The following is a 17,939-nucleotide window of genomic DNA, read 5'->3' as shown; positions in this document are numbered from 1 at the left end:
ACAAAGCCTTGCTGACTTCTAAATAAAAGATGAAGATTTACAAATTTCTTAAAAAGCCTTTCATGGTAAACTAGGTCATGAAGACTTTATCCTCCGTTAAGGAGAACACTTGAAGTATCTTTAAGCAAACATTAAGGACATGGCATGAACAGACAATGAAAGATGAAACCCAGACCTATCTAAATCTTTAACTAGTTCACAAAACATGTATTTTGACAGCACGCTTGTGCAGGACTCTTATTTACAGAGTGAAAAAAGCCTGGGTTCCCTAAGATTTTAATTTTCTAAGATCCATGCGATTCATGTGTGTTTGGAAACACATGCAAAATAGGACCAGTGAGATGGAATTAGAGCACTGCGATTTTCCAAACAAGCAGTGGAAGATTTGAAGCAGTGTTAAAAAACCCATTCATACTTAAAAATAAATGTGGGGGGTTTTTTTCTTGGTCTTTGGTGCTCATGAGAACTGAGTGCAACAGAGAGCATCCAAATATGCTTTAGTCTAATTTAAAAACAACAGAGTGATGTATTTGGAAAGTGCTTTACCATTCATGTGAGAATGTGCGTGTACATTTTTAATCAAAACGTGTGAATTAATCACAATGCATTATAATGCTGTATATCACATATACTCCTATTTGGGGGGGCTTTTTCCAAAATAACCTATGCTATGTAAACATACACAGAGATTTTTAATTTTTGGTCACTCTCTAAATAATCGATCTATATTGTACTACCATGATATTTATTACATTAGTGAGGGTTGTTTGATTGTGTGTGTGCAATATGCGCTTACTTTAAAAGGTACACCACGGTTAGGAATTGAGTCATTGAAATTTTATAGCAGAGCATATTTGAAAACTTTAATGACAGTGCCACGCTCATATTTCTAAAATGCAAGGCATTCAAGGGCGTAGAGTTTCAAAGGAAACAATGTTGTGTGAGACACTGAAGTTATAAGGACGTAGGCTTTTATCCTAGAAAGGCTTGGTGAAGTGTTTAACATTTGTGAGAAGTCAGAGATGTCAGGAAACTTTCCATGCTATCTAATTTTGCAACTGATTTTTCAAGCCACAAAGGCAGTGCTGCCTGGAAGGGGGGGGAGGGGGCGGAACGGGGGTAGAAACCCCTCACAATCTCACCTTGGTGACAAGAATGGCACGGCTGTAACAAGGTAAATCACTTACCGTTTTCACGATCCTTCCCTTAAAGAATCTTCCCTTAAACAAATGCAGAAAGGAGGCTTTAACCGGTGCAGACATTACTCTGCCAAAGGGAGCTGTGGGTGTGAATTACTCAGTGAGAGTTTGGGAGAGAAAGGAGAGGGAAGCGGCAATATGGTAGCAGGCGACCAACTTAAGGGCTGCGCTGGCGCTGCACGCCACGAAACGGGAGCCGGAGGGGGACGCAGCTGCCCGGTGACAGCAATCCCGTGTCACGGTGAAGGTCCGGCCGAGCCGTCTCCAGCCCCCCATCCGCGCCCCGCGGCTTCGCGGGTGGCGGCCCCACGCCCCGCCGGCCGGCTCTCCCCGCTCCGGCTGCGGGAAGGAGCAGCCGACACACGTCGTGCGTGGGCGGGTGCCCCCCCCCCCCCCCCCCCCACTCCTTCGTGACAGGCCCGAGATGTGCCTCCCCGCAACCCGCGGCAGCCCGCGGCCTGTCCCGGCTCCCTGCGGCGGCTCACGGCGGGCACGGCCCGCGGCGGGGGCCCGCCGGGGCGGCGGAGCGGAGCCCGAGGGACGCTGTGTTTTGCAGGGCGGCGGGCGGGAGGCGCCGCTGGACAGCTCCGGAGCGCGGCGCGGCGCCCATGTTCCGGAGACGGCGCAGATGTGAGCGGCGGCGGGGAGCGGGGGGCGCGGCCGCGGGGGACCCTTCCTGGCGGGGGGGGGGGGGGCGTGGAGGGAGGTGGGGGGCGAAGGGAACGCGCTCCCCGCCCCCGGGAACCCCCGGGCTTCCGCGGCGCGGGGCGGGGCGGAGCGGGGGGCGAGGGCAGCCCTTACCTGCGGGCGCGGCGCGGGCGGGAGGCGGGATCCCCGGGCGGGGCGGGGCGGGGCGGCGGGGGGACCCTGCGCGGCCCCCGCCGCCTCACGCCGCGGCCGGTCCACTCCCCCCCCCCCCCCTTCAGGTGACGTGATGCCCATTGTTTTGGTCCGCCCGACCAATCGGACGCGGCGGCTGGATTCTACGGGAACCGGGATGGGCCCTTCGTGGCGGCAGCAGGACTCTCCCCTGCCGACCATAACGCATTGCGCAGGGTGCACCACCGCCCGGTCCTCCTGCGGCTTTAACGGCGCCGGCATGGACGCGCCGCGGCAGTTCCCGGCGGGCTTCGGCCCCGAGCAGCAGCAGCAGCAGCAGCAGCAGCAGCAGCAGCAGCAGCAGCAGCAGCAGCAGCAGCAGCAGCAGCAGCGCCCGCCGCCGTACTGTCAGCAGCAGCACGGCCAGGACAAGCAGAGCCTCCTCCAGCAGCAGCAGCAGCAGCAGCAGCAGCAGCAGAGCCCATGCCTCCAGTGCAACAACTGCGCCTACTACGGGGCTGCTGCGGCAGCCGCGGGGGATAACCTGCCCCTGCTGCTCCGCGCCTCCTCGCCCCTCTCGGGCGCCTTCCGGACTCACTCCTCGCCGCTCTCCTCCGCCGCCTCCTCCCGACAGGGCAGCCAGCTGAACGTCAGCGAGCTCACCCCCTCCAGCCATGCCGGCGCGTCCAGGCAGCCTCACCAGTACCCCCAGTACCACCAGTGCCACAGCCTGCAGCAGCAGCAGGCAGCCAGCCCCAGCAGCAGTGTCAGCAGCGGCAGCACCCACCACCATCACCACCACCACCACCACCACCACCTCCAGCAGCAGCAGCAGCAGCAGCAGCAGCAGCAGCGCCGGGAGAGCAACCCCTTCACCGAAATAGCCATGAGCAGCTGCAGGTACAACGGCGGCGTCATGCGGCCGCTCAGCAACCTGAGCTCGTCCCGCAGGAACCTACATGAGCTGGACTCCGAGTCGCAGCCGCTCCAGCAGCCGCTCGCCAGCCCCGCCGCCGCCGGCACCCCCACCGCCCCGGAGATCGTGGTCTCCAAACCCGAGCACAACAACTCCAACAACCTGGCGCTCTACGGACCCGCCGGCCCCGGCCCCGGCCCGGGCGGCGCCAACAACGGCGGGGGCAAGCCTAGCAAGAAGAAGAACCAGAACATCGGCTACAAGCTGGGGCACCGCCGGGCGCTCTTCGAGAAACGCAAGCGCCTCAGCGACTACGCGCTCATCTTCGGCATGTTCGGCATCGTCGTCATGGTCATCGAGACCGAGCTCTCCTGGGGCGCTTACACCAAGGTACCCGCCGCCTCACGCCCTCGCCCCGCGGAGGGGCGGACCCGGCCCCTCGGGAAGCCCAGCGCGGCGGGGCTGCTCGTCCCCCGTCCCGGCCGCCTCCCGAGGGGCGCACCCCCCCCACCCCCCCCACCCCTTCGGGACAAGCGGCGGGGCGCTCCCGGCTGCCGCTCCGCCCGCGGCAGCGTGGGGCGAGGCGGCCCGCCCGGGGGCGGCGGTGGGGCGGGAGCGGCCCCTCGCGTGGGTTTCTGAGGGACGGCCGTGTCTTTCTCTTGCAGGAGTCGCTGTATTCCCTCGCTCTGAAATGCCTTATTAGCCTCTCCACGATTATCCTGCTCGGGCTCATCGTCGTGTACCACGCCAGGGAAATCCAGGTAACGCTTCCTTCTGTGGGTCAGCGAGCGTTGCTGGCGTGGCTGGGGGTGCGAGGCGGTTTGCCCGGGGGCGCAGCGGCGGTAAGTACTTGGCGCTTCCCGCCGGTTCGGAAAGCAAAAGTGGTCTCTGCGCGCCTGCCGAAGTTGGGGAAAGGACCTCAGCCCTGGAGAGCAGCACGGCGGGCGCGCCGGGGCCGGGAAGCTCTGCCTGCTGGGTTATGCTGTGGGATCGCGTAGCCCTGAAGTTGGAACGCACTTCCTCGGTGACATGCCAGCCGTCTTCTGTAGCAGATGTACAGCAGCGGTCTTTTATTTCCCCATGACTGAATTTCATGCTGTGCGTTTTCTCTCGACGGCAGGGTTAGTTGTCTTCGCTGCGCAAGGTATGTAATCTTCACTGCGCTCTCTCACACACGGGCGTCCTCTCGGAGGATCTTTAAGAGGAGGGGGGACACACTTAACGTTCGGCTTGTTTTACTTAATGCCACACAGCCCCTAGGAATGTGGCAGAGAAGAACTGTCAAGAAAGGCAGGGCTAAAGGTAGGAGGAACATAATGATCAAAGCTGTGGAATAAGTCTCACAAATACTGTCACAGGTTCTGTCCGAGTGAATTAGTTCTAATTTCAGTTGCATTTTTTTTCAACCAAGAAATTAAAATTTGGCATTTCAGCTTAGTTGACACATACAACAGATAGATTTTAAAATTTTGAAGGGAAAAATACCTTACTCATAGACTCATTGATGCTTTTGCTTCTTCAGATTAGTTAGAGGTACTTTGAGCTACAAGCTGAAATGACAGTTTTCAAGGGCAAAGAAGACTTCTCCACTTGTACCAATCAGTAAAAATAATGATAATTAAAAAAAAAATCACATAGTACCCTACTTTTGTGCAAATGAATGCTGTAGTTTCAATGCGAAACGGTACCACAGTCTCCCACTTAAGTTAACGTTAGAGAAGTGTTACGTTACCAAAGACTCTTTGCCAAATTAGATCCTCCTATTCAGTGCTTGCACATGCAAAACTTCTATTTCTGTCTTAAAAACTATTTTCTCTGCATTAATATCAAAGATACTAAAAGCTGTTTAATGATACTGTACTCAGTAAGCAAGTGTTCTGATGAAAGAGCATCTCTATAAACTATTGGAGTGCTGATGAAGAGGTTTCTTCATCTGTATAAAAATAATTGAGTGGCACTGCTGCAATGTGGGAGACTTCTTCTCTGGTGTATCTTCCCATAAGTAGTGCTTGAGGCATGAAGAGCAAAGCTGAAAAAAAAAAATAATCTGTAAACATTTGAATTACTTTATGCAATTTCCAGAAACTTTAAAAATCTTGCAGAAAATTTTATGCAAGATAACCTAATAGTTGTAGGTCCCTGTATGCATCAGTTTATACTAGGTAGTTAATCCAGATTGGGTTGGGGTTTTTTTTCAAGTAAATAGTTTTTCAGGTAAATTTTTATTCCATTAGGAATGTGATATGGAAAAAAAAAAAAAAAAAAACCTAACGAAAAACCCAAACCCCACAAATATCTTAAAAAGCTAAAGTTGTAATTCTGACTTGTTTGTGTGGGGGGGGTTGTTGTTGTTTTTTTTTTTTAATTGATCATTTTAAAGAACTTCCTCATGTGCAACTACATGGAAGGAGTTACGCAATCATGTGACTTAATCGAGGTTAATGTAGTTTTCAGTGCTGCCTGACAGTACAAAACAGAAGTATACCTGCTGTATAACAGCATACCCTGTGTTTTAGTCTGAGAGACACCAAAAACTGCAGCAGTCATGGCAGGACCTAGAGTGAGCCACAGCTTCAAGGGGCTCTATCATTCATGTTGAAAATGAAAAGGAAGTTTTCTTTTTCAATGAAAGGGCATAGTACCACCATTAGCTATTACATGTCTGATGGCTTTTTAATTTAGGCATAGTCTGGTTTTGTACACACACCAGACGTTTAAGAAATAAGATGAAGAACCTGTAGAGCAAAAATTACATGCATCAATGGTCATAAATTTATGTTACACTTGACGTCTGAAAACAAGAAGTATCTTTAAAGTACTTTGGCTTAGGAATGGATGGAATCTTCTCCGGGCGAAAGAAGATACTGTGTAACCTTGATAATGTGGTGATTTTTAAATAATCCTTACAGCTAACTGTTTTCTGAAGGCACACATGCCTTTAACTCAAGGAAATATCCTGCTATGTGTGACAGAATGAATCACGTCTGTATAACTATGCCCACAGATGGTTGGTTGTGTCCTGGAGGACTGTTTGCACCAGCTATTTGTCAGTCATGTTCAAGTTTGAACATTCCTTTCTAATTCCTGTCTGAGACTTTACCAGTGGGTATAGTGTAAATAAGCAAGAATTCACTGAGAGAAGGAAGAAATGTTACATGGAACAGAAGGTCATTGCATTCTGCCTGCAGTGTGATATCCCCCATACTCTGGTGGAAGCAAACCAACCTAAACATACGTAGGTTTTTCTACAAAGCTTGAGACAGCATGTTGGGAAATAAAAAGCTGACAGGTTAGTAATTATTACTGATTGCAGATTTCATATTTAGAAACTCCTGGTGACCTGAAATCCTGGAAAACAGAAACCAGCTTTTTCGTTCTTTTCAGTAGTCTGTGACCTTGATTTATTGGTAGGAAGTCCGAACAGCCATGCTGCAAGCAAGTCTGTGGAGCAGTGCCTAGCAGCATAGCAGGTAACAAGTCTTTCCATTAAAATGACCTTTCCGACGTGTTTTGCTTTGGAAAGAGCTGGTCAGTTAAACCAGACTCCTGAGTTTGGCAGTCCCAGCCCTGCTGAACGATTGAAGGGACCAGGGAGGGAAGTTTATAAACACTTGTAGGGGTTCTTCCCAAGAGCCGAGAGCAACATACCGGCGTGAGGCGAGCGGGTTTTCTTTTTGGCCTTTATCCCCGGTTAGGCCGTGGTTGATGCGGGGTGCAGGAGCTGGGGCACCTCAGTCTCTCGGAGAGGGGAGCTGGGGAGGCGGGGGGCGGCGTTTTGCGCCGCCGCCCGTTCAGCACCGCAGACAGCTCCGCACGGTGCGCGCCGTCCGGGGCGGCCCGGCCTGGGGGCGGCCGCCGCGCTCCCGCCCCGGCCCCCGCCCCGCCCTGCCCCGCCCCGGCCCCCGCCCCGCCCTGCCCGGCCCCCGCCCCGCCCTGCCCCGCCCTGCCCCGCCCCGCCCTCACCCGCCCCGGCCCCCGCCCCGCCCTGCCCCGCCCTGCCCCGCCCCGCCCTCACCCGCCCCGGCCCCCGCCCCGCCCTGACCCGCCCCGACCCCGCTCCCGCCCTCACCCGGCCCCCGCCCTGCCCCGCCCCGACCCCGCTCCCGCCCTGCCCCGCCCCGACCCCGCTCCCGCCCTGACCCGCCCCGGCCCCGGCCCCCGCCCCGCCCCGCCGCCCGCCCCCGCCCGCCCCGCCGCCAGGTAGGCTCTCCCGGCTCTCCCGCCTCCCCGCCGCACACGCACCCCCCTGGGCGCGTAGCCTCGCGTTCGAAACCCGTTAGCAGCACGGCTTGGTTTCAGAGTTCCCAGGAACTTGCCCAGTGCCCCGCACCCGACAGCCCAGTCTCCGGAAGGGTGTAGCTGCAGTGTTTAGGCAAGAGTAACTGTAAGGATGCTGTGTAGTCTGTGCTGTGAGATACTAGAAATGTTAAAATATTTTTATCAAACAGGTTTTCAGGGATCACACTGATTAGTTATTCTGTAGAACTCTAAGAATGAAGTGTGAGCTGTTATTAAATTTAATAAATGTGAGTTAGGCTTCAGACTTTACTATAAAGTCAGATGAAACCAGATGGGTTTAAATGATAATTCGTAGTTTACTTTATCATTTCCAGAAAAAGAGAATAAAAATTGCAAGAAAGTTTCCTTCACATCCCTCCCCCTTCTAGAAAAACACCCTAACAGTAGCAGTATTGGAGTTGAGGATAGTGACAATCCCATATATGTGTGTTCTCTTGTTGGTCCATTGTTGGTCCATTCATGCCTATAATGCTGTTAAAAACATTACACTTGGGAGATAATTAAATACACATTGCTGTCTCCTCAAACTTGTGTGGTTGTTAGTTCGGTTCTTCAGAGCAAGAGCCCTGTTTGGAATATCAATGGGAAAAATATAATTCATCGTTATCCCAACCTAGAACAGGTATTTCTCTGACTGTTACTCCAGCTGAGAGTTTGAAGAACTGGAGTAGGGAAGAGCTAGGAAGATAGTGTGTTCCAATTATCATAATAACTTTTGATGTATAAATTATCCACTTCATGCATAAACAGTTGGTTACTTAATACTATTTTACATAATTAAAGCAGCAGCATGGAACATGGTTAAAACTGTAATTCCTAGACAACTTATTGTTCCATTCCACATTTCTCTGCAATTTAAGAAATTTCAGTGTAGCAGTTCACATGATAAAGCTGCAGTTTTTCTACTTTTATTGAAAAATAGACCTCTCTGTCTCTCTGTAATACTGCTGGAGATAGAAATTCTTTTTAAGTATGCACTCCTGAAGTTCTGCTGGCACTTTCTTGTCTTACTTGGAGCAAAGAATTAAAATCAAAATTCTCTGAGGTTGTCAGTAGGAGGTCTTTAATGTGTTTTGTTGGGAATTCCACCATAGCCAGGTATTTCTTGAGAGATGGTAGTCACTGGAGGAATATATCCACTGGAACACTTTTCATTTGATTCTGGACTGCTTAGTGTATCCCTTCTGTAAATGAATATTGCCCTTCTATTGCCTGTCCTGAATAATAGTAACCTGAGTAATGCTGACCTGTGCTCTCTTGGACAGAATCTGAACCTCTTTTTCTTCTCCCTGATACAAATGCTTTCACTCATGCAGAAACATTAAAGTTGATGGCATTTGGTAGAAATGAATATAAATCTTAATTTTTATTTTTATTTCTTTTGTATGTCAGTAGAGATTTCTAACAACCTCTAAAATGTATTGCTACTTCATACTTAGGTAGAACGTCTGTGGAAAGTCTTGCAAACTACAAGGTTAAGGTTAAGCCATTGCTTTCACAGAGCCTCCCAGGGCTCCAGAGAGAAAGCACCTTCAGCCCCTAGATGGTTCTGAATTGGTGAGAAAATAATGTGCTGCTGATAGATTTGGAGTGAAACATTTTCAGTCTTCATTAACTTAATGGAAAGTTATCACAGCTGAGAGCCCAACTATCTTGCTGAAGACTCAGGAATCTGTTATTCTTTTCTCTGTTCCTGAAAACTTGCAGAAATTAAATAGGCAGTATCAGGAAACATCAAAGAGTGGTAATAAATACATGTCTTGACCTGTTCATTGTTAAATATGTTGTGTAATGAATTCTAGTAATAAACACTGTTTACAGGATTTTCATTGTCTTAATGGCATCAGTGGAAAGTTCTTCAGTAAAAATTTTGCACTCATGAACAAATACCAAGTTAAACTCCCTTAAAGTTTCCTGTTTTAAGAAGTAAGGAGTTTTCTGCAGGCCAAATTATTTATTTATCTATATTGTTGTTTTGCCTTTACTGGGGTGATAGATGTGCATCTCACTAGCTCTCTTGGCAATCTGTTGACTCTGTGCTGAGGTACACCGACTAATACACAGACTGTGCATACACAGGCTGTAAAACATCTGCAGAAACAAATGAATTTGATTAAGAGCACAGAGAACAAGTCTGTTGAATAACAGGTGAAAATCAAGAAATAAACTTTGAGTCATAGTTTTATTCTGATCTGAAGCCTGTTGAGAATTAGTGATTTTTTTTTCTATTTATTTTAATAGACCTTGGATTAGGCAACAACAAAACTCATTGTGTAGCAGTTTTGGTTCAGGATACAGTAACTTTATGTACGGACTCAAAAATTTCTTTCTACCAATCAAGTTGAATAAACATTCCATATGTGTATTAAACAGAGCATTCCTTATGTTTATTGAACAGTAGAAAATCGTGTAGGGATCCAAGGACACCGTATCTGTTAAATTAACACTGTATCTGCCAAATTAACACTTTACAATATTTATATGAAAATACTTAAATTTATTTCCATTCAGTACATTTTTGATAGATGATGTCTGCAGAACCTGTTGACCTAGGAAATGTTACAGGTGCCCAGTGTCTGTAACGGAGCACTGTAATGCATACGGCACAGAAGGCATGCTAGAAAATCCCTTAATGCACAGCATCCAAAAGGAGCTGAGGTGTTCTTCATTAACGTTACGTGTAGAAGATGCCTCTATTTCCAGTAGCTTCTATTAGAATGTGGGAGGAGGATGTACCTGGTGGTCAGGACACTGAATGGTTGTCCTGGCCATACCTAGTATTATCTATTCATATGTACCGTTGTTCTGAGCATTTTATAATGAGGCTGTTAGAAGTTTATCAAGACATAGTAGTGCATAACGAAGTGTGAGAAGGTATGTTACTGGCCCTGGTGGAGGAGAACGTTTGTAAGCAGAGATCAGATTCTGGATTTGTATGAATCGTGTGGTATAGCTGAAATCCACAGAGATGATACTGTTGTCTACGATCTTAGAGGCATTCTGCATGCACATCTTAATGTGAAAGTACTGGACGTGTCAGATCCTTCAACTGTGGGGGCTTCAGATCAGAAAATTCTGTCAGGTAATTGACTGAAGCTCTGGCTTGCCTGAGTTTAAGAGAAAGAGTGCCAAGACTGTCAAGTGTAGATTAACACTCTTGCATTCTGGTTTGTATGTGATCTACTAAATGTAGTATTCTGGGATTTTAATTTTATTTGAAATGTATTGTGGTCCATTTTGAGCAAAGATCAGAACAGGAATCTTCCTAGGACTTGGGAGAATTAAAAAGCTGTGTGGAAGCCTCTATGCAACTTCAACTGGCTGTTCTCACCCTTGATTTTGATGTCAAAATTTGTGATCACACTCCCTTACTAGAGGATGAACTACCGCTCTGAGTCTATGAAGATCCTTTTAAGGCATAAATTACCCCTGAGAGAAGAGGCTGTAATTGATCTTGTAATTAGCTTTCAGGTAAGCTGAATATATTGGTCATTGTACAAAATTTCTTTTATTAAATGAAAAGAAACTGTAAAATATGCAGAAAACCAAGTAATTCTGTGAGGAGGTTTCCACAGCGCTGTTCTGTGGAAAAGAGAGAAGTTCTGCATCGTGACAAGAATAACAACAAAAATACAATTTAATATAATTTTTTTCATTTTTTTTTAATAATGACAAAAGCTGTATTACACTGAGAAATGTGAATGGAAAAACTTCCATTCAAAAAATGTGATCTGTGAAATACCTACGGATCACAGTGTATTTTTAATGAAGTTGTGTAAATTGACTTTGTCCCGTTATTTTAATGAATGGTACATTAAGTAACTTCTTCTTACGGGTGTCAGTTCAGAAGAGATTGTCATGAGAACAAGTTTTCCAGCTCAGAAAGAATTCTTGCGTAAAGCGAGTGGTAGAACATGAACATTTTATACTTTAAACTAGTGTGTCTGAACCCAGGCCTTTGCAATGGAAAATGTTCAGTTAATATCATACATAAATATTTTACATAATACCTTTAATATAGTTCACATATTTGTAACTTACTGATTCATTTGGCTGTTCCCTCTTGAACAGTCCCTGCAATTGTGCTTCTTCATCTGTGTGAAAACAGTCCTTAATAAACATAGTTTTATGTTGACATTTTAAAAACAAAAGGGTGTGAATGTCAGGTACTTCATGAAGAAATGAAGAGGGGTGTGTGCATCTTTTAAGGTGCTTCCTTAACTCACTGAATTTGATGGAGACTGATGGACCTTTTAGAATTAAATTCCCTTTGAGGAAATACTAACTCTTTTCATGACAGATGGAAATACCCCTGTGAATTCCATATAAAGTAAAACCAAAGGGTAGTCCTTAAATATCTTAATATTTTAAAATTGCTGCTCTTAGTCCTTTTAAGAGTAATTTGATCTGGGTTGATTTTCTGCAAAGAAATTGATTTATTAAAAGAAAAACCCGTTCTGTCAAAGTGGCACCTTCTAGACTTCTATGCATATTAATACTTCAGAGCTATGCTGATGAATAGGGGAGAGCTGGGTTCTGTGCTACGTGATTGACTAACAGAATTGTTTATTGAATTCTAACTGAATACATATCACATAGTTACTGAAGACTGCAGGAGCCATAAGGGTCATGCATAGTGAGTTAAAAGGCTGTACAGGAATAACTAAGTATAATTCGTCTTGCAAAACCACTGCTGCTGGTAAGTATGCATCTGTGGGTAGGGACCTAGCTTGCTACTGAGTGTGGGTATTCAGAAGAAGGTATCAGAGGCAAAGGAGGAATTTTTGCTTTTAAAAGAGCATATTTGAAATAAAAAAAAATAATTGAGAAATTAATAAATACGGGCTTATATCCATAGATTTTATTGTTAACTGTAGGTAAAAAGCTTACTGAGTTTTCTTACCTGTAGTCTGCAGTAAACACTGTTGCTGTAATATTTTAGAGTGTAGCCGTGTGTCTTCCATAAAAAGTTATATATCAGTTCTCTGGTTTGATGGGTAGCTGCAAGATAGTTTGTAAAGAAGGAAATGCATGTATAACAAGTGTTTATATTGTAGCTTTCACTATCGAAGGGAATTAGCTGGACAAATACATTTTTTTCTGTCACTTAAATGATGTTTTTACAAAAGGGAACACTGAGACCAAGAGTTCAAGTGCCGTGGAAATAGTCTGGGGAAGGCTTTGTAACTACATTTGAAGCTCAGGCTTGCCTATCTTGTAGTCTTATGCTTAGATAAGTCATTTGTCATGTAAATAAGACACTGTTGTAGCCATCCAGCTATGACTGTAATTTTCAAGAATTATCTGCCTGCTTTAGTGGATGTCCCAAACACTGCAGTGTAAAATGAATGTAGTGCTCCACAGTATATCCTAATGAGATGCTATTGGGAAGCATTTTATTCCTATTACAGTTGTTTATTCCAGCTTTCATAGCACTGCAACTTCTGTAGCATTACTTCAGGTGTATGCAGATGTTCTCTCCTGCCCTACCCTGACCTATGACAATAGTGTCTTTGACTAGAATAGTGCATTATGAGGCAATGCTTCATCTTCAATCTCTTAACAAAACACGGATTCATCCCAGGTGGTGAATGGTATTTCTTGTCTTGTAACAGTTGTTACGCTTTTAAGAATAAGATCTGTTGCAGCCAGGGAATGTGGCATGTCTTTAATTAAAAATAAAAGTTGCATAGTAGCTTTGATTCAGTCTGTATCATTTTATCCATAAAACTCACCTGCATAGAACTCTGATTTCGTTCGGGGGAAGTGGAGAAAGACTGAATGTTCAGTTGTGGCTAGTTCTCTACCTGAAACAAATAAATACAATTTGCAATAATAATTACTGAGCATTCACTGATAGCACCTAGGTTTAATCAAGTTTTCATCAGAAGTATTCTCACTGCAGCTCTGATGCATCATCAGTTACCATTTTTATACCAGTCATGCAGGTTTGAGGTGTGTTTTGACTTCAGAGGAAAATCTGTATTTGTGTGTATCTAAATTACTGGGATCTTTAGAGCCTTTCAGTTTAGAGCATCCTCATTATATGCTAAGGATTAGATCCTTAACACCTTTGTCATTATTAAAATGTCTTTTCAAGAAGACTTGGAAACTCTTGAACAGACATTAATTTATGAATAAACCAAGGTTGCTCTTTACCCACTTTGTCCGTGGAGCTGCTCTGTGCGGTAGCTGTAAAATTCAGTTTTGGCTGTGCAGCTACTACACCTGGATTGTAGTGGATTCTTTTGTAGGATACTGCCCAAGAGTTGTTTCTGGGCTCTGCATAAGGTATAGGCTGATACAAGAGAAATTCTTGTCCATCCAAACTCCAGTATAGCTGAAAAGGTACCGAGTGACAGCTACTACTGAACACGATCTCATCTGAATAGTGTCACGGGTAAAGTGGCTCCACACTAAGCCCACTCCCTCCTTTTGTTCTCATTCATGTTTGGGCTTCATGGTAAAAGCCAATAACTTGTATTCTGTTGTGATTTCTGCAGTATGATGGTTTAGAATAACTAAATCTTTATGTGGTAGGGTAGACCAGTGCTGGGCCTGATGTACTCCCAATTCAGCTTTGATATAGTTTTAAGATAGTTTAATGGCAAAATGTGTGTTAAACAAAAAAAATTGATAGAAGACTACCCATGGCCAGTCTGCTTTTCAGATTTGGTTGTCAGATAGAAAAATGTTTGGTTCTTCATCTTTATGTGTAGCCCTACATGAACAGACATTTGTCTGCCTCCCAACGACAGAAAGGGATACAGCAGAGCCAGATGAGAAATGTAGCAGTGTGGCTGTAAGCTGGCAGACCATTCTTTTCCCCTGCCATTTGGCACGTGGAAGGAAAATAAAAAAGTTGAACAATTTTTTCATACCCATCCTGTGATCAGAGATGTCAGCTCATCCAAAATTAGTAACTCTTACATTTCACCTGTGACTTTTGTATGTATGTTGTGGCTGGAATCACCCTGTGTTAACTGCTGGACATCTAGAACTTTTGCTGCCATGGACCGTCCCGTTGAGCATAATGGATGTGAAAATAAAGCTCTCTAAAACATTTTGAATAGCAATTTTATGTTTAAACTGTGGAAGATAAGGGGTTTGACAGCACTCAGTGGAAACTTGTTTGCTGACTTCTTAAAAAAAACAGTAGCTTTGAGGACAGAGCATCATGAGAGAGCTGCTATTAACTAGACAGATTTGATGAAGCTGTAACATTCAAATAATTAATGGGGCAGCAAGAAGAACTGTGTATGCTAAGAGGTGTTTGACAGAATATGTTGCAATTTGTTTTCTTGGGGAGGTTTTTGTTTTGTTTTGTTTTTCTGACAAAGTAGCTGCAGTTGGAATTAGTAGTTATCAAGTAAAGCAGTATTTTACCTATAAAGAAATACAGGTAATTGTCTGTAAAGAAGCTTATGTCTGTGTTTATTTAACTGGATGTCAGAAGTTGCCCTTCTTAAAGATATTTTAACTTAATCGTTGAAGTAGCTTGGAGACTTTATCTGCTGTATGGTTTAGCCAGAAGCTCACTTTAGGCCTTCAGGAGTAACAGGTACTAACTAAATAGCAGCTTTATTCCACTGCCCTCCCAGTTTTGCTTGCCAGGGCGAACTGCAGAAGCAGTTCTTGCAGGAATGCCTCTATAGACTTAGGATTAGTGTGTGACCATGTTTATTATTATTTTTAAATACATAAGTACATCAAACTACACTCTGCTTCTCCTGCTGCCCAATTCTTAGTTCCCCTTATTTAAGTGGTCATAGTTTAGGACAACACTTAAATACTTAGATTTTGTGTTTCTGTATTTGGAGTTATTTTAAACATACCCTTAAATGAGGTTCCCAGTTTAACTGTGTTTCTGAGACAGTAAAAACAATACAGGGACTTTATAATTCCTGTGGTGGTGATGTGTGTTCACCCATTGTTAGTTAAATAAAAATATACCCGCTTTAAAAACAAACACACAAACTTTCCCAAATACCTTAAGTATTTATGTCATAAGTAAACACTAAAAGAGGAACTGAGAAGACAAATTCTTGTGTATATGATATGTTGGTACCAGTTGTTCCTGAAAAACAAATTACTAAGTGTAGAGTCACTGGTATACTACTGCAGCAGAATGAATGAGTTAGCTCAGTTTATCTAGCTTCAGATTTGGTGTTTCTTCCTTGAACTTCTCTTTCCCGTATTCACTTGCAAAAATATCACCAATTCTTCAGAAAATACATCCTCTTTTTTTTTTTTTTTTAATTGGTTCCAGTTTTCCTAGGAGTAATGAGGCTGATCATCCCTGAAGAGAGTGAGGCTGCTATCGCATTGGGAACAGTGGCAGATGGCAGCCGTTTTGGGAGATGGCATTTCTTCATGCAGTGATCTGTGGAACAAATTATTTTTAGTACTGAATGGAGAAAAACAAATCCTAAATGAAGAATTGTAAAATAATAATGTAAAATTAACAACATGAAAATACTGAAATGTAGATAGTTTTCCCCAGTGAGTTTTGCTTCTGCAAGAAGATTGTAGAATCAGTTACTTCATTTCTAAGGTAGTCAAAATGGGGAAAAATACAGACTATTAGGTCTCTTTAAAAATGCATTCTAAAAATTAGTTCTGTAAAATAGCACAGTTATTTTCTGGGAAGATGTACTGTGTTCCTCATATATGAAGTTTTAGAACTGCTGCTTCAGTGCAAAACTAAATCCCTAACATTGAAATCAGTGTTTCCATCTCCGTACTGCCAAGATCAGTGTAGTAGTTGTAGCAGACCTGAAAGACCAGAAGTTTTTAAAGAGATTTCTTTGTTGTTGTTTTGGGATTATTTTTTATTTGCATGGTAATTTGTTCAGTGTGGTGATTTCTTCATATTTGTGAAAGTGTGAAGGGAACCTAAGCAATTAATTCACTATTTCTTTGCAACTTTCCGTTCCAGATGCAATAAAGCTGGCATAGCTCGTGTCCTGTTGCACTGTCTTAGCAGGGAGAGTGAGCCAGAGCAGGCGGGCAAAAAGCAGGGGGTAGTGTGGAATGGCAGCTGATGAAAATTGAGTTCTGAACAAGTTGTGGTGTGGTTAGGTTAGGTTAGGTTAAGTTAGCTGCTGAAACGTTTCCTAAGGGCTGGCTACATCCAGATGACCTCACTCAGTCCTTAGGTTCTTGGTGAAAAGAGCTGTGGTTCAAAACTATCTTTTTGATTCGATCTCTGCCAATTGTAAAAAGCCGTTTTTTAACTCTGGATGTGGGAGACATTCTGGAAAATATAAGATAACCAAGCCCTCATGTAATTTTGTGAAAAACATAGTCTTTGCTTTCTGTGCTTTCTATGCAGAAGGTGTTTGATGTCTCGTGACTTCACATGCAACTTAAACCCATTAACGTTTCTGCTGTGCGGTGTTGTATTTAGGATGGGGAGTACAGCAGCCCTCAGGAACTCTTACAGGCTCTCAAAGGTCAAGGACAGGCCTTTCAATAACTTAGAGACCCTTTGATTACATGCCTTCTGATGATGGAAAAAAGGTCTTTTTCATGCCCTAGTTAGGGGGAACTGTGGTAAATGCTTGAGATGTCTATCTCCTACCACCATGTGGTTTTAAATCATTTGTACTTAATGGGGTGCTGTGGGACAATTACTTGGGTGCTGGGATTAGTAAAACGAAAGCAGTATCTTCAGCCTCTCTGAGTACCATAATGGTCTTTTTGGTTGTATAAATGATATTTTGGGGACTAGAAACTATTGAAAAATGTCTGGTCAAAAATTTTGGTACATCAGCAGCCCCAGAGGCTGTATTTTGCTACTCTGAATCATAATCCCATCAGTTCTTTTATAAGGTTTAAGTGACTTCAGTATTTAACCAAATTAAATTTGGATTCTTAAATTAAACAATTGCAGTAATAGGGTTGTGAGTACAGCTGAGGCCCCTGCTGCCAGGAGTGCTTCCAGGAGTGCAGCTGATGCTACTTTATCACTGTTTATTGCTTCCTTTTTGCTACTGTGTTAACGTATCCACACAGCATTACAGCAAAGTAGTGATACAGTTTTCAGATTTGTTCTTCTACCTGAATTGTAAAGGCATTTTTAGAAGATGTCTAGTTTCCTTGTTCTTTGCATTCACCAACATCCTCTGATAGCCTGCTATGAATCTGTTCTAATATACTAATGATTTACAAAATTAACTTCTCTCTTTTTGTTTTAAGTAACTTTGGGGATTTGTCATTATGTGCAATGGCTACTGTGAATGTGTTTCTCTTTTCCTTATCTGGTGTTACATGATTTTAATAAAGTGTTCTGTAAATATACAGCTACCTATATAAATATCTATGATATTATATTTATTTTAATGTTTTTACTGTGTGGCAATACAATATTACTTGAAGTTAAAGATTGATTTATGTCTTAGCATTTACATATAACATGCTGGAAATACATAATTTCAGGTGAAAATAACTTTAGAATTTTTTGTATAGACTGCAGACTTAGTAAACGTATATGAGAGTTCTGCATTTGAAGAACCTTACAAAACACTGATGAAGTACTTGTGGTAGATTTTAAGACTGAATAATTATAAGAAATTTGAAAGCTATGAACAGGCATAACTTCTTTGACCTTGACTGGAGTTTGGCCTTCTCTGTGGAGTGCAGGACTCAATTCTATCGGAAGAATTTGCTCACTTTTATTATGTTCTCTTTTTATTGCTAGCATC

At 44.1% G+C, this 17,939-nt stretch overlaps 1 protein-coding gene and 1 long non-coding RNA gene across 3 annotated transcripts in view; one reads left to right on the top strand and one right to left on the bottom strand.

Moving 5' to 3' along the window:
- LOC116959457 overlaps positions 1–2,055 on the bottom strand; it is a 41,157-nt gene extending 39,102 nt beyond the window's left edge. The window contains exons 1-2 of the long non-coding RNA XR_006164850.1: positions 2,001–2,055; positions 1,188–1,279 (exon numbers count right to left, since the gene is read on the bottom strand). This is a non-coding gene — a long non-coding RNA (uncharacterized LOC116959457). The remainder of the gene's footprint in view (positions 1–1,187; positions 1,280–2,000) is intronic.
- Positions 2,056–2,133: 78 nt separating this feature from the next.
- KCNN2 (potassium calcium-activated channel subfamily N member 2) overlaps positions 2,134–17,939 on the top strand; it is a 73,279-nt gene continuing 57,473 nt past the window's right edge. For both annotated transcript variants that reach the window (XM_042787724.1, XM_042787723.1), the window contains exons 1-2: positions 2,134–3,324; positions 3,600–3,695. In XM_042787724.1, the coding sequence (XP_042643658.1) occupies positions 2,134–3,324; positions 3,600–3,695 (1,287 nt within the window). The remainder of the gene's footprint in view (positions 3,325–3,599; positions 3,696–17,939) is intronic.

This window comes from Tyto alba, unplaced genomic scaffold (genome assembly GCF_018691265.1).
Source record: "Tyto alba isolate M040663 unplaced genomic scaffold, T.alba_DEE_v4.0 Super-Scaffold_13, whole genome shotgun sequence".
NCBI classification, from domain to species: Eukaryota; Metazoa; Chordata; class Aves; order Strigiformes; family Tytonidae; genus Tyto; species Tyto alba.
The sequence above is the reverse complement of the archived record's forward strand: the minus strand, read 5'-3'. Positions and strand labels throughout refer to the sequence as shown.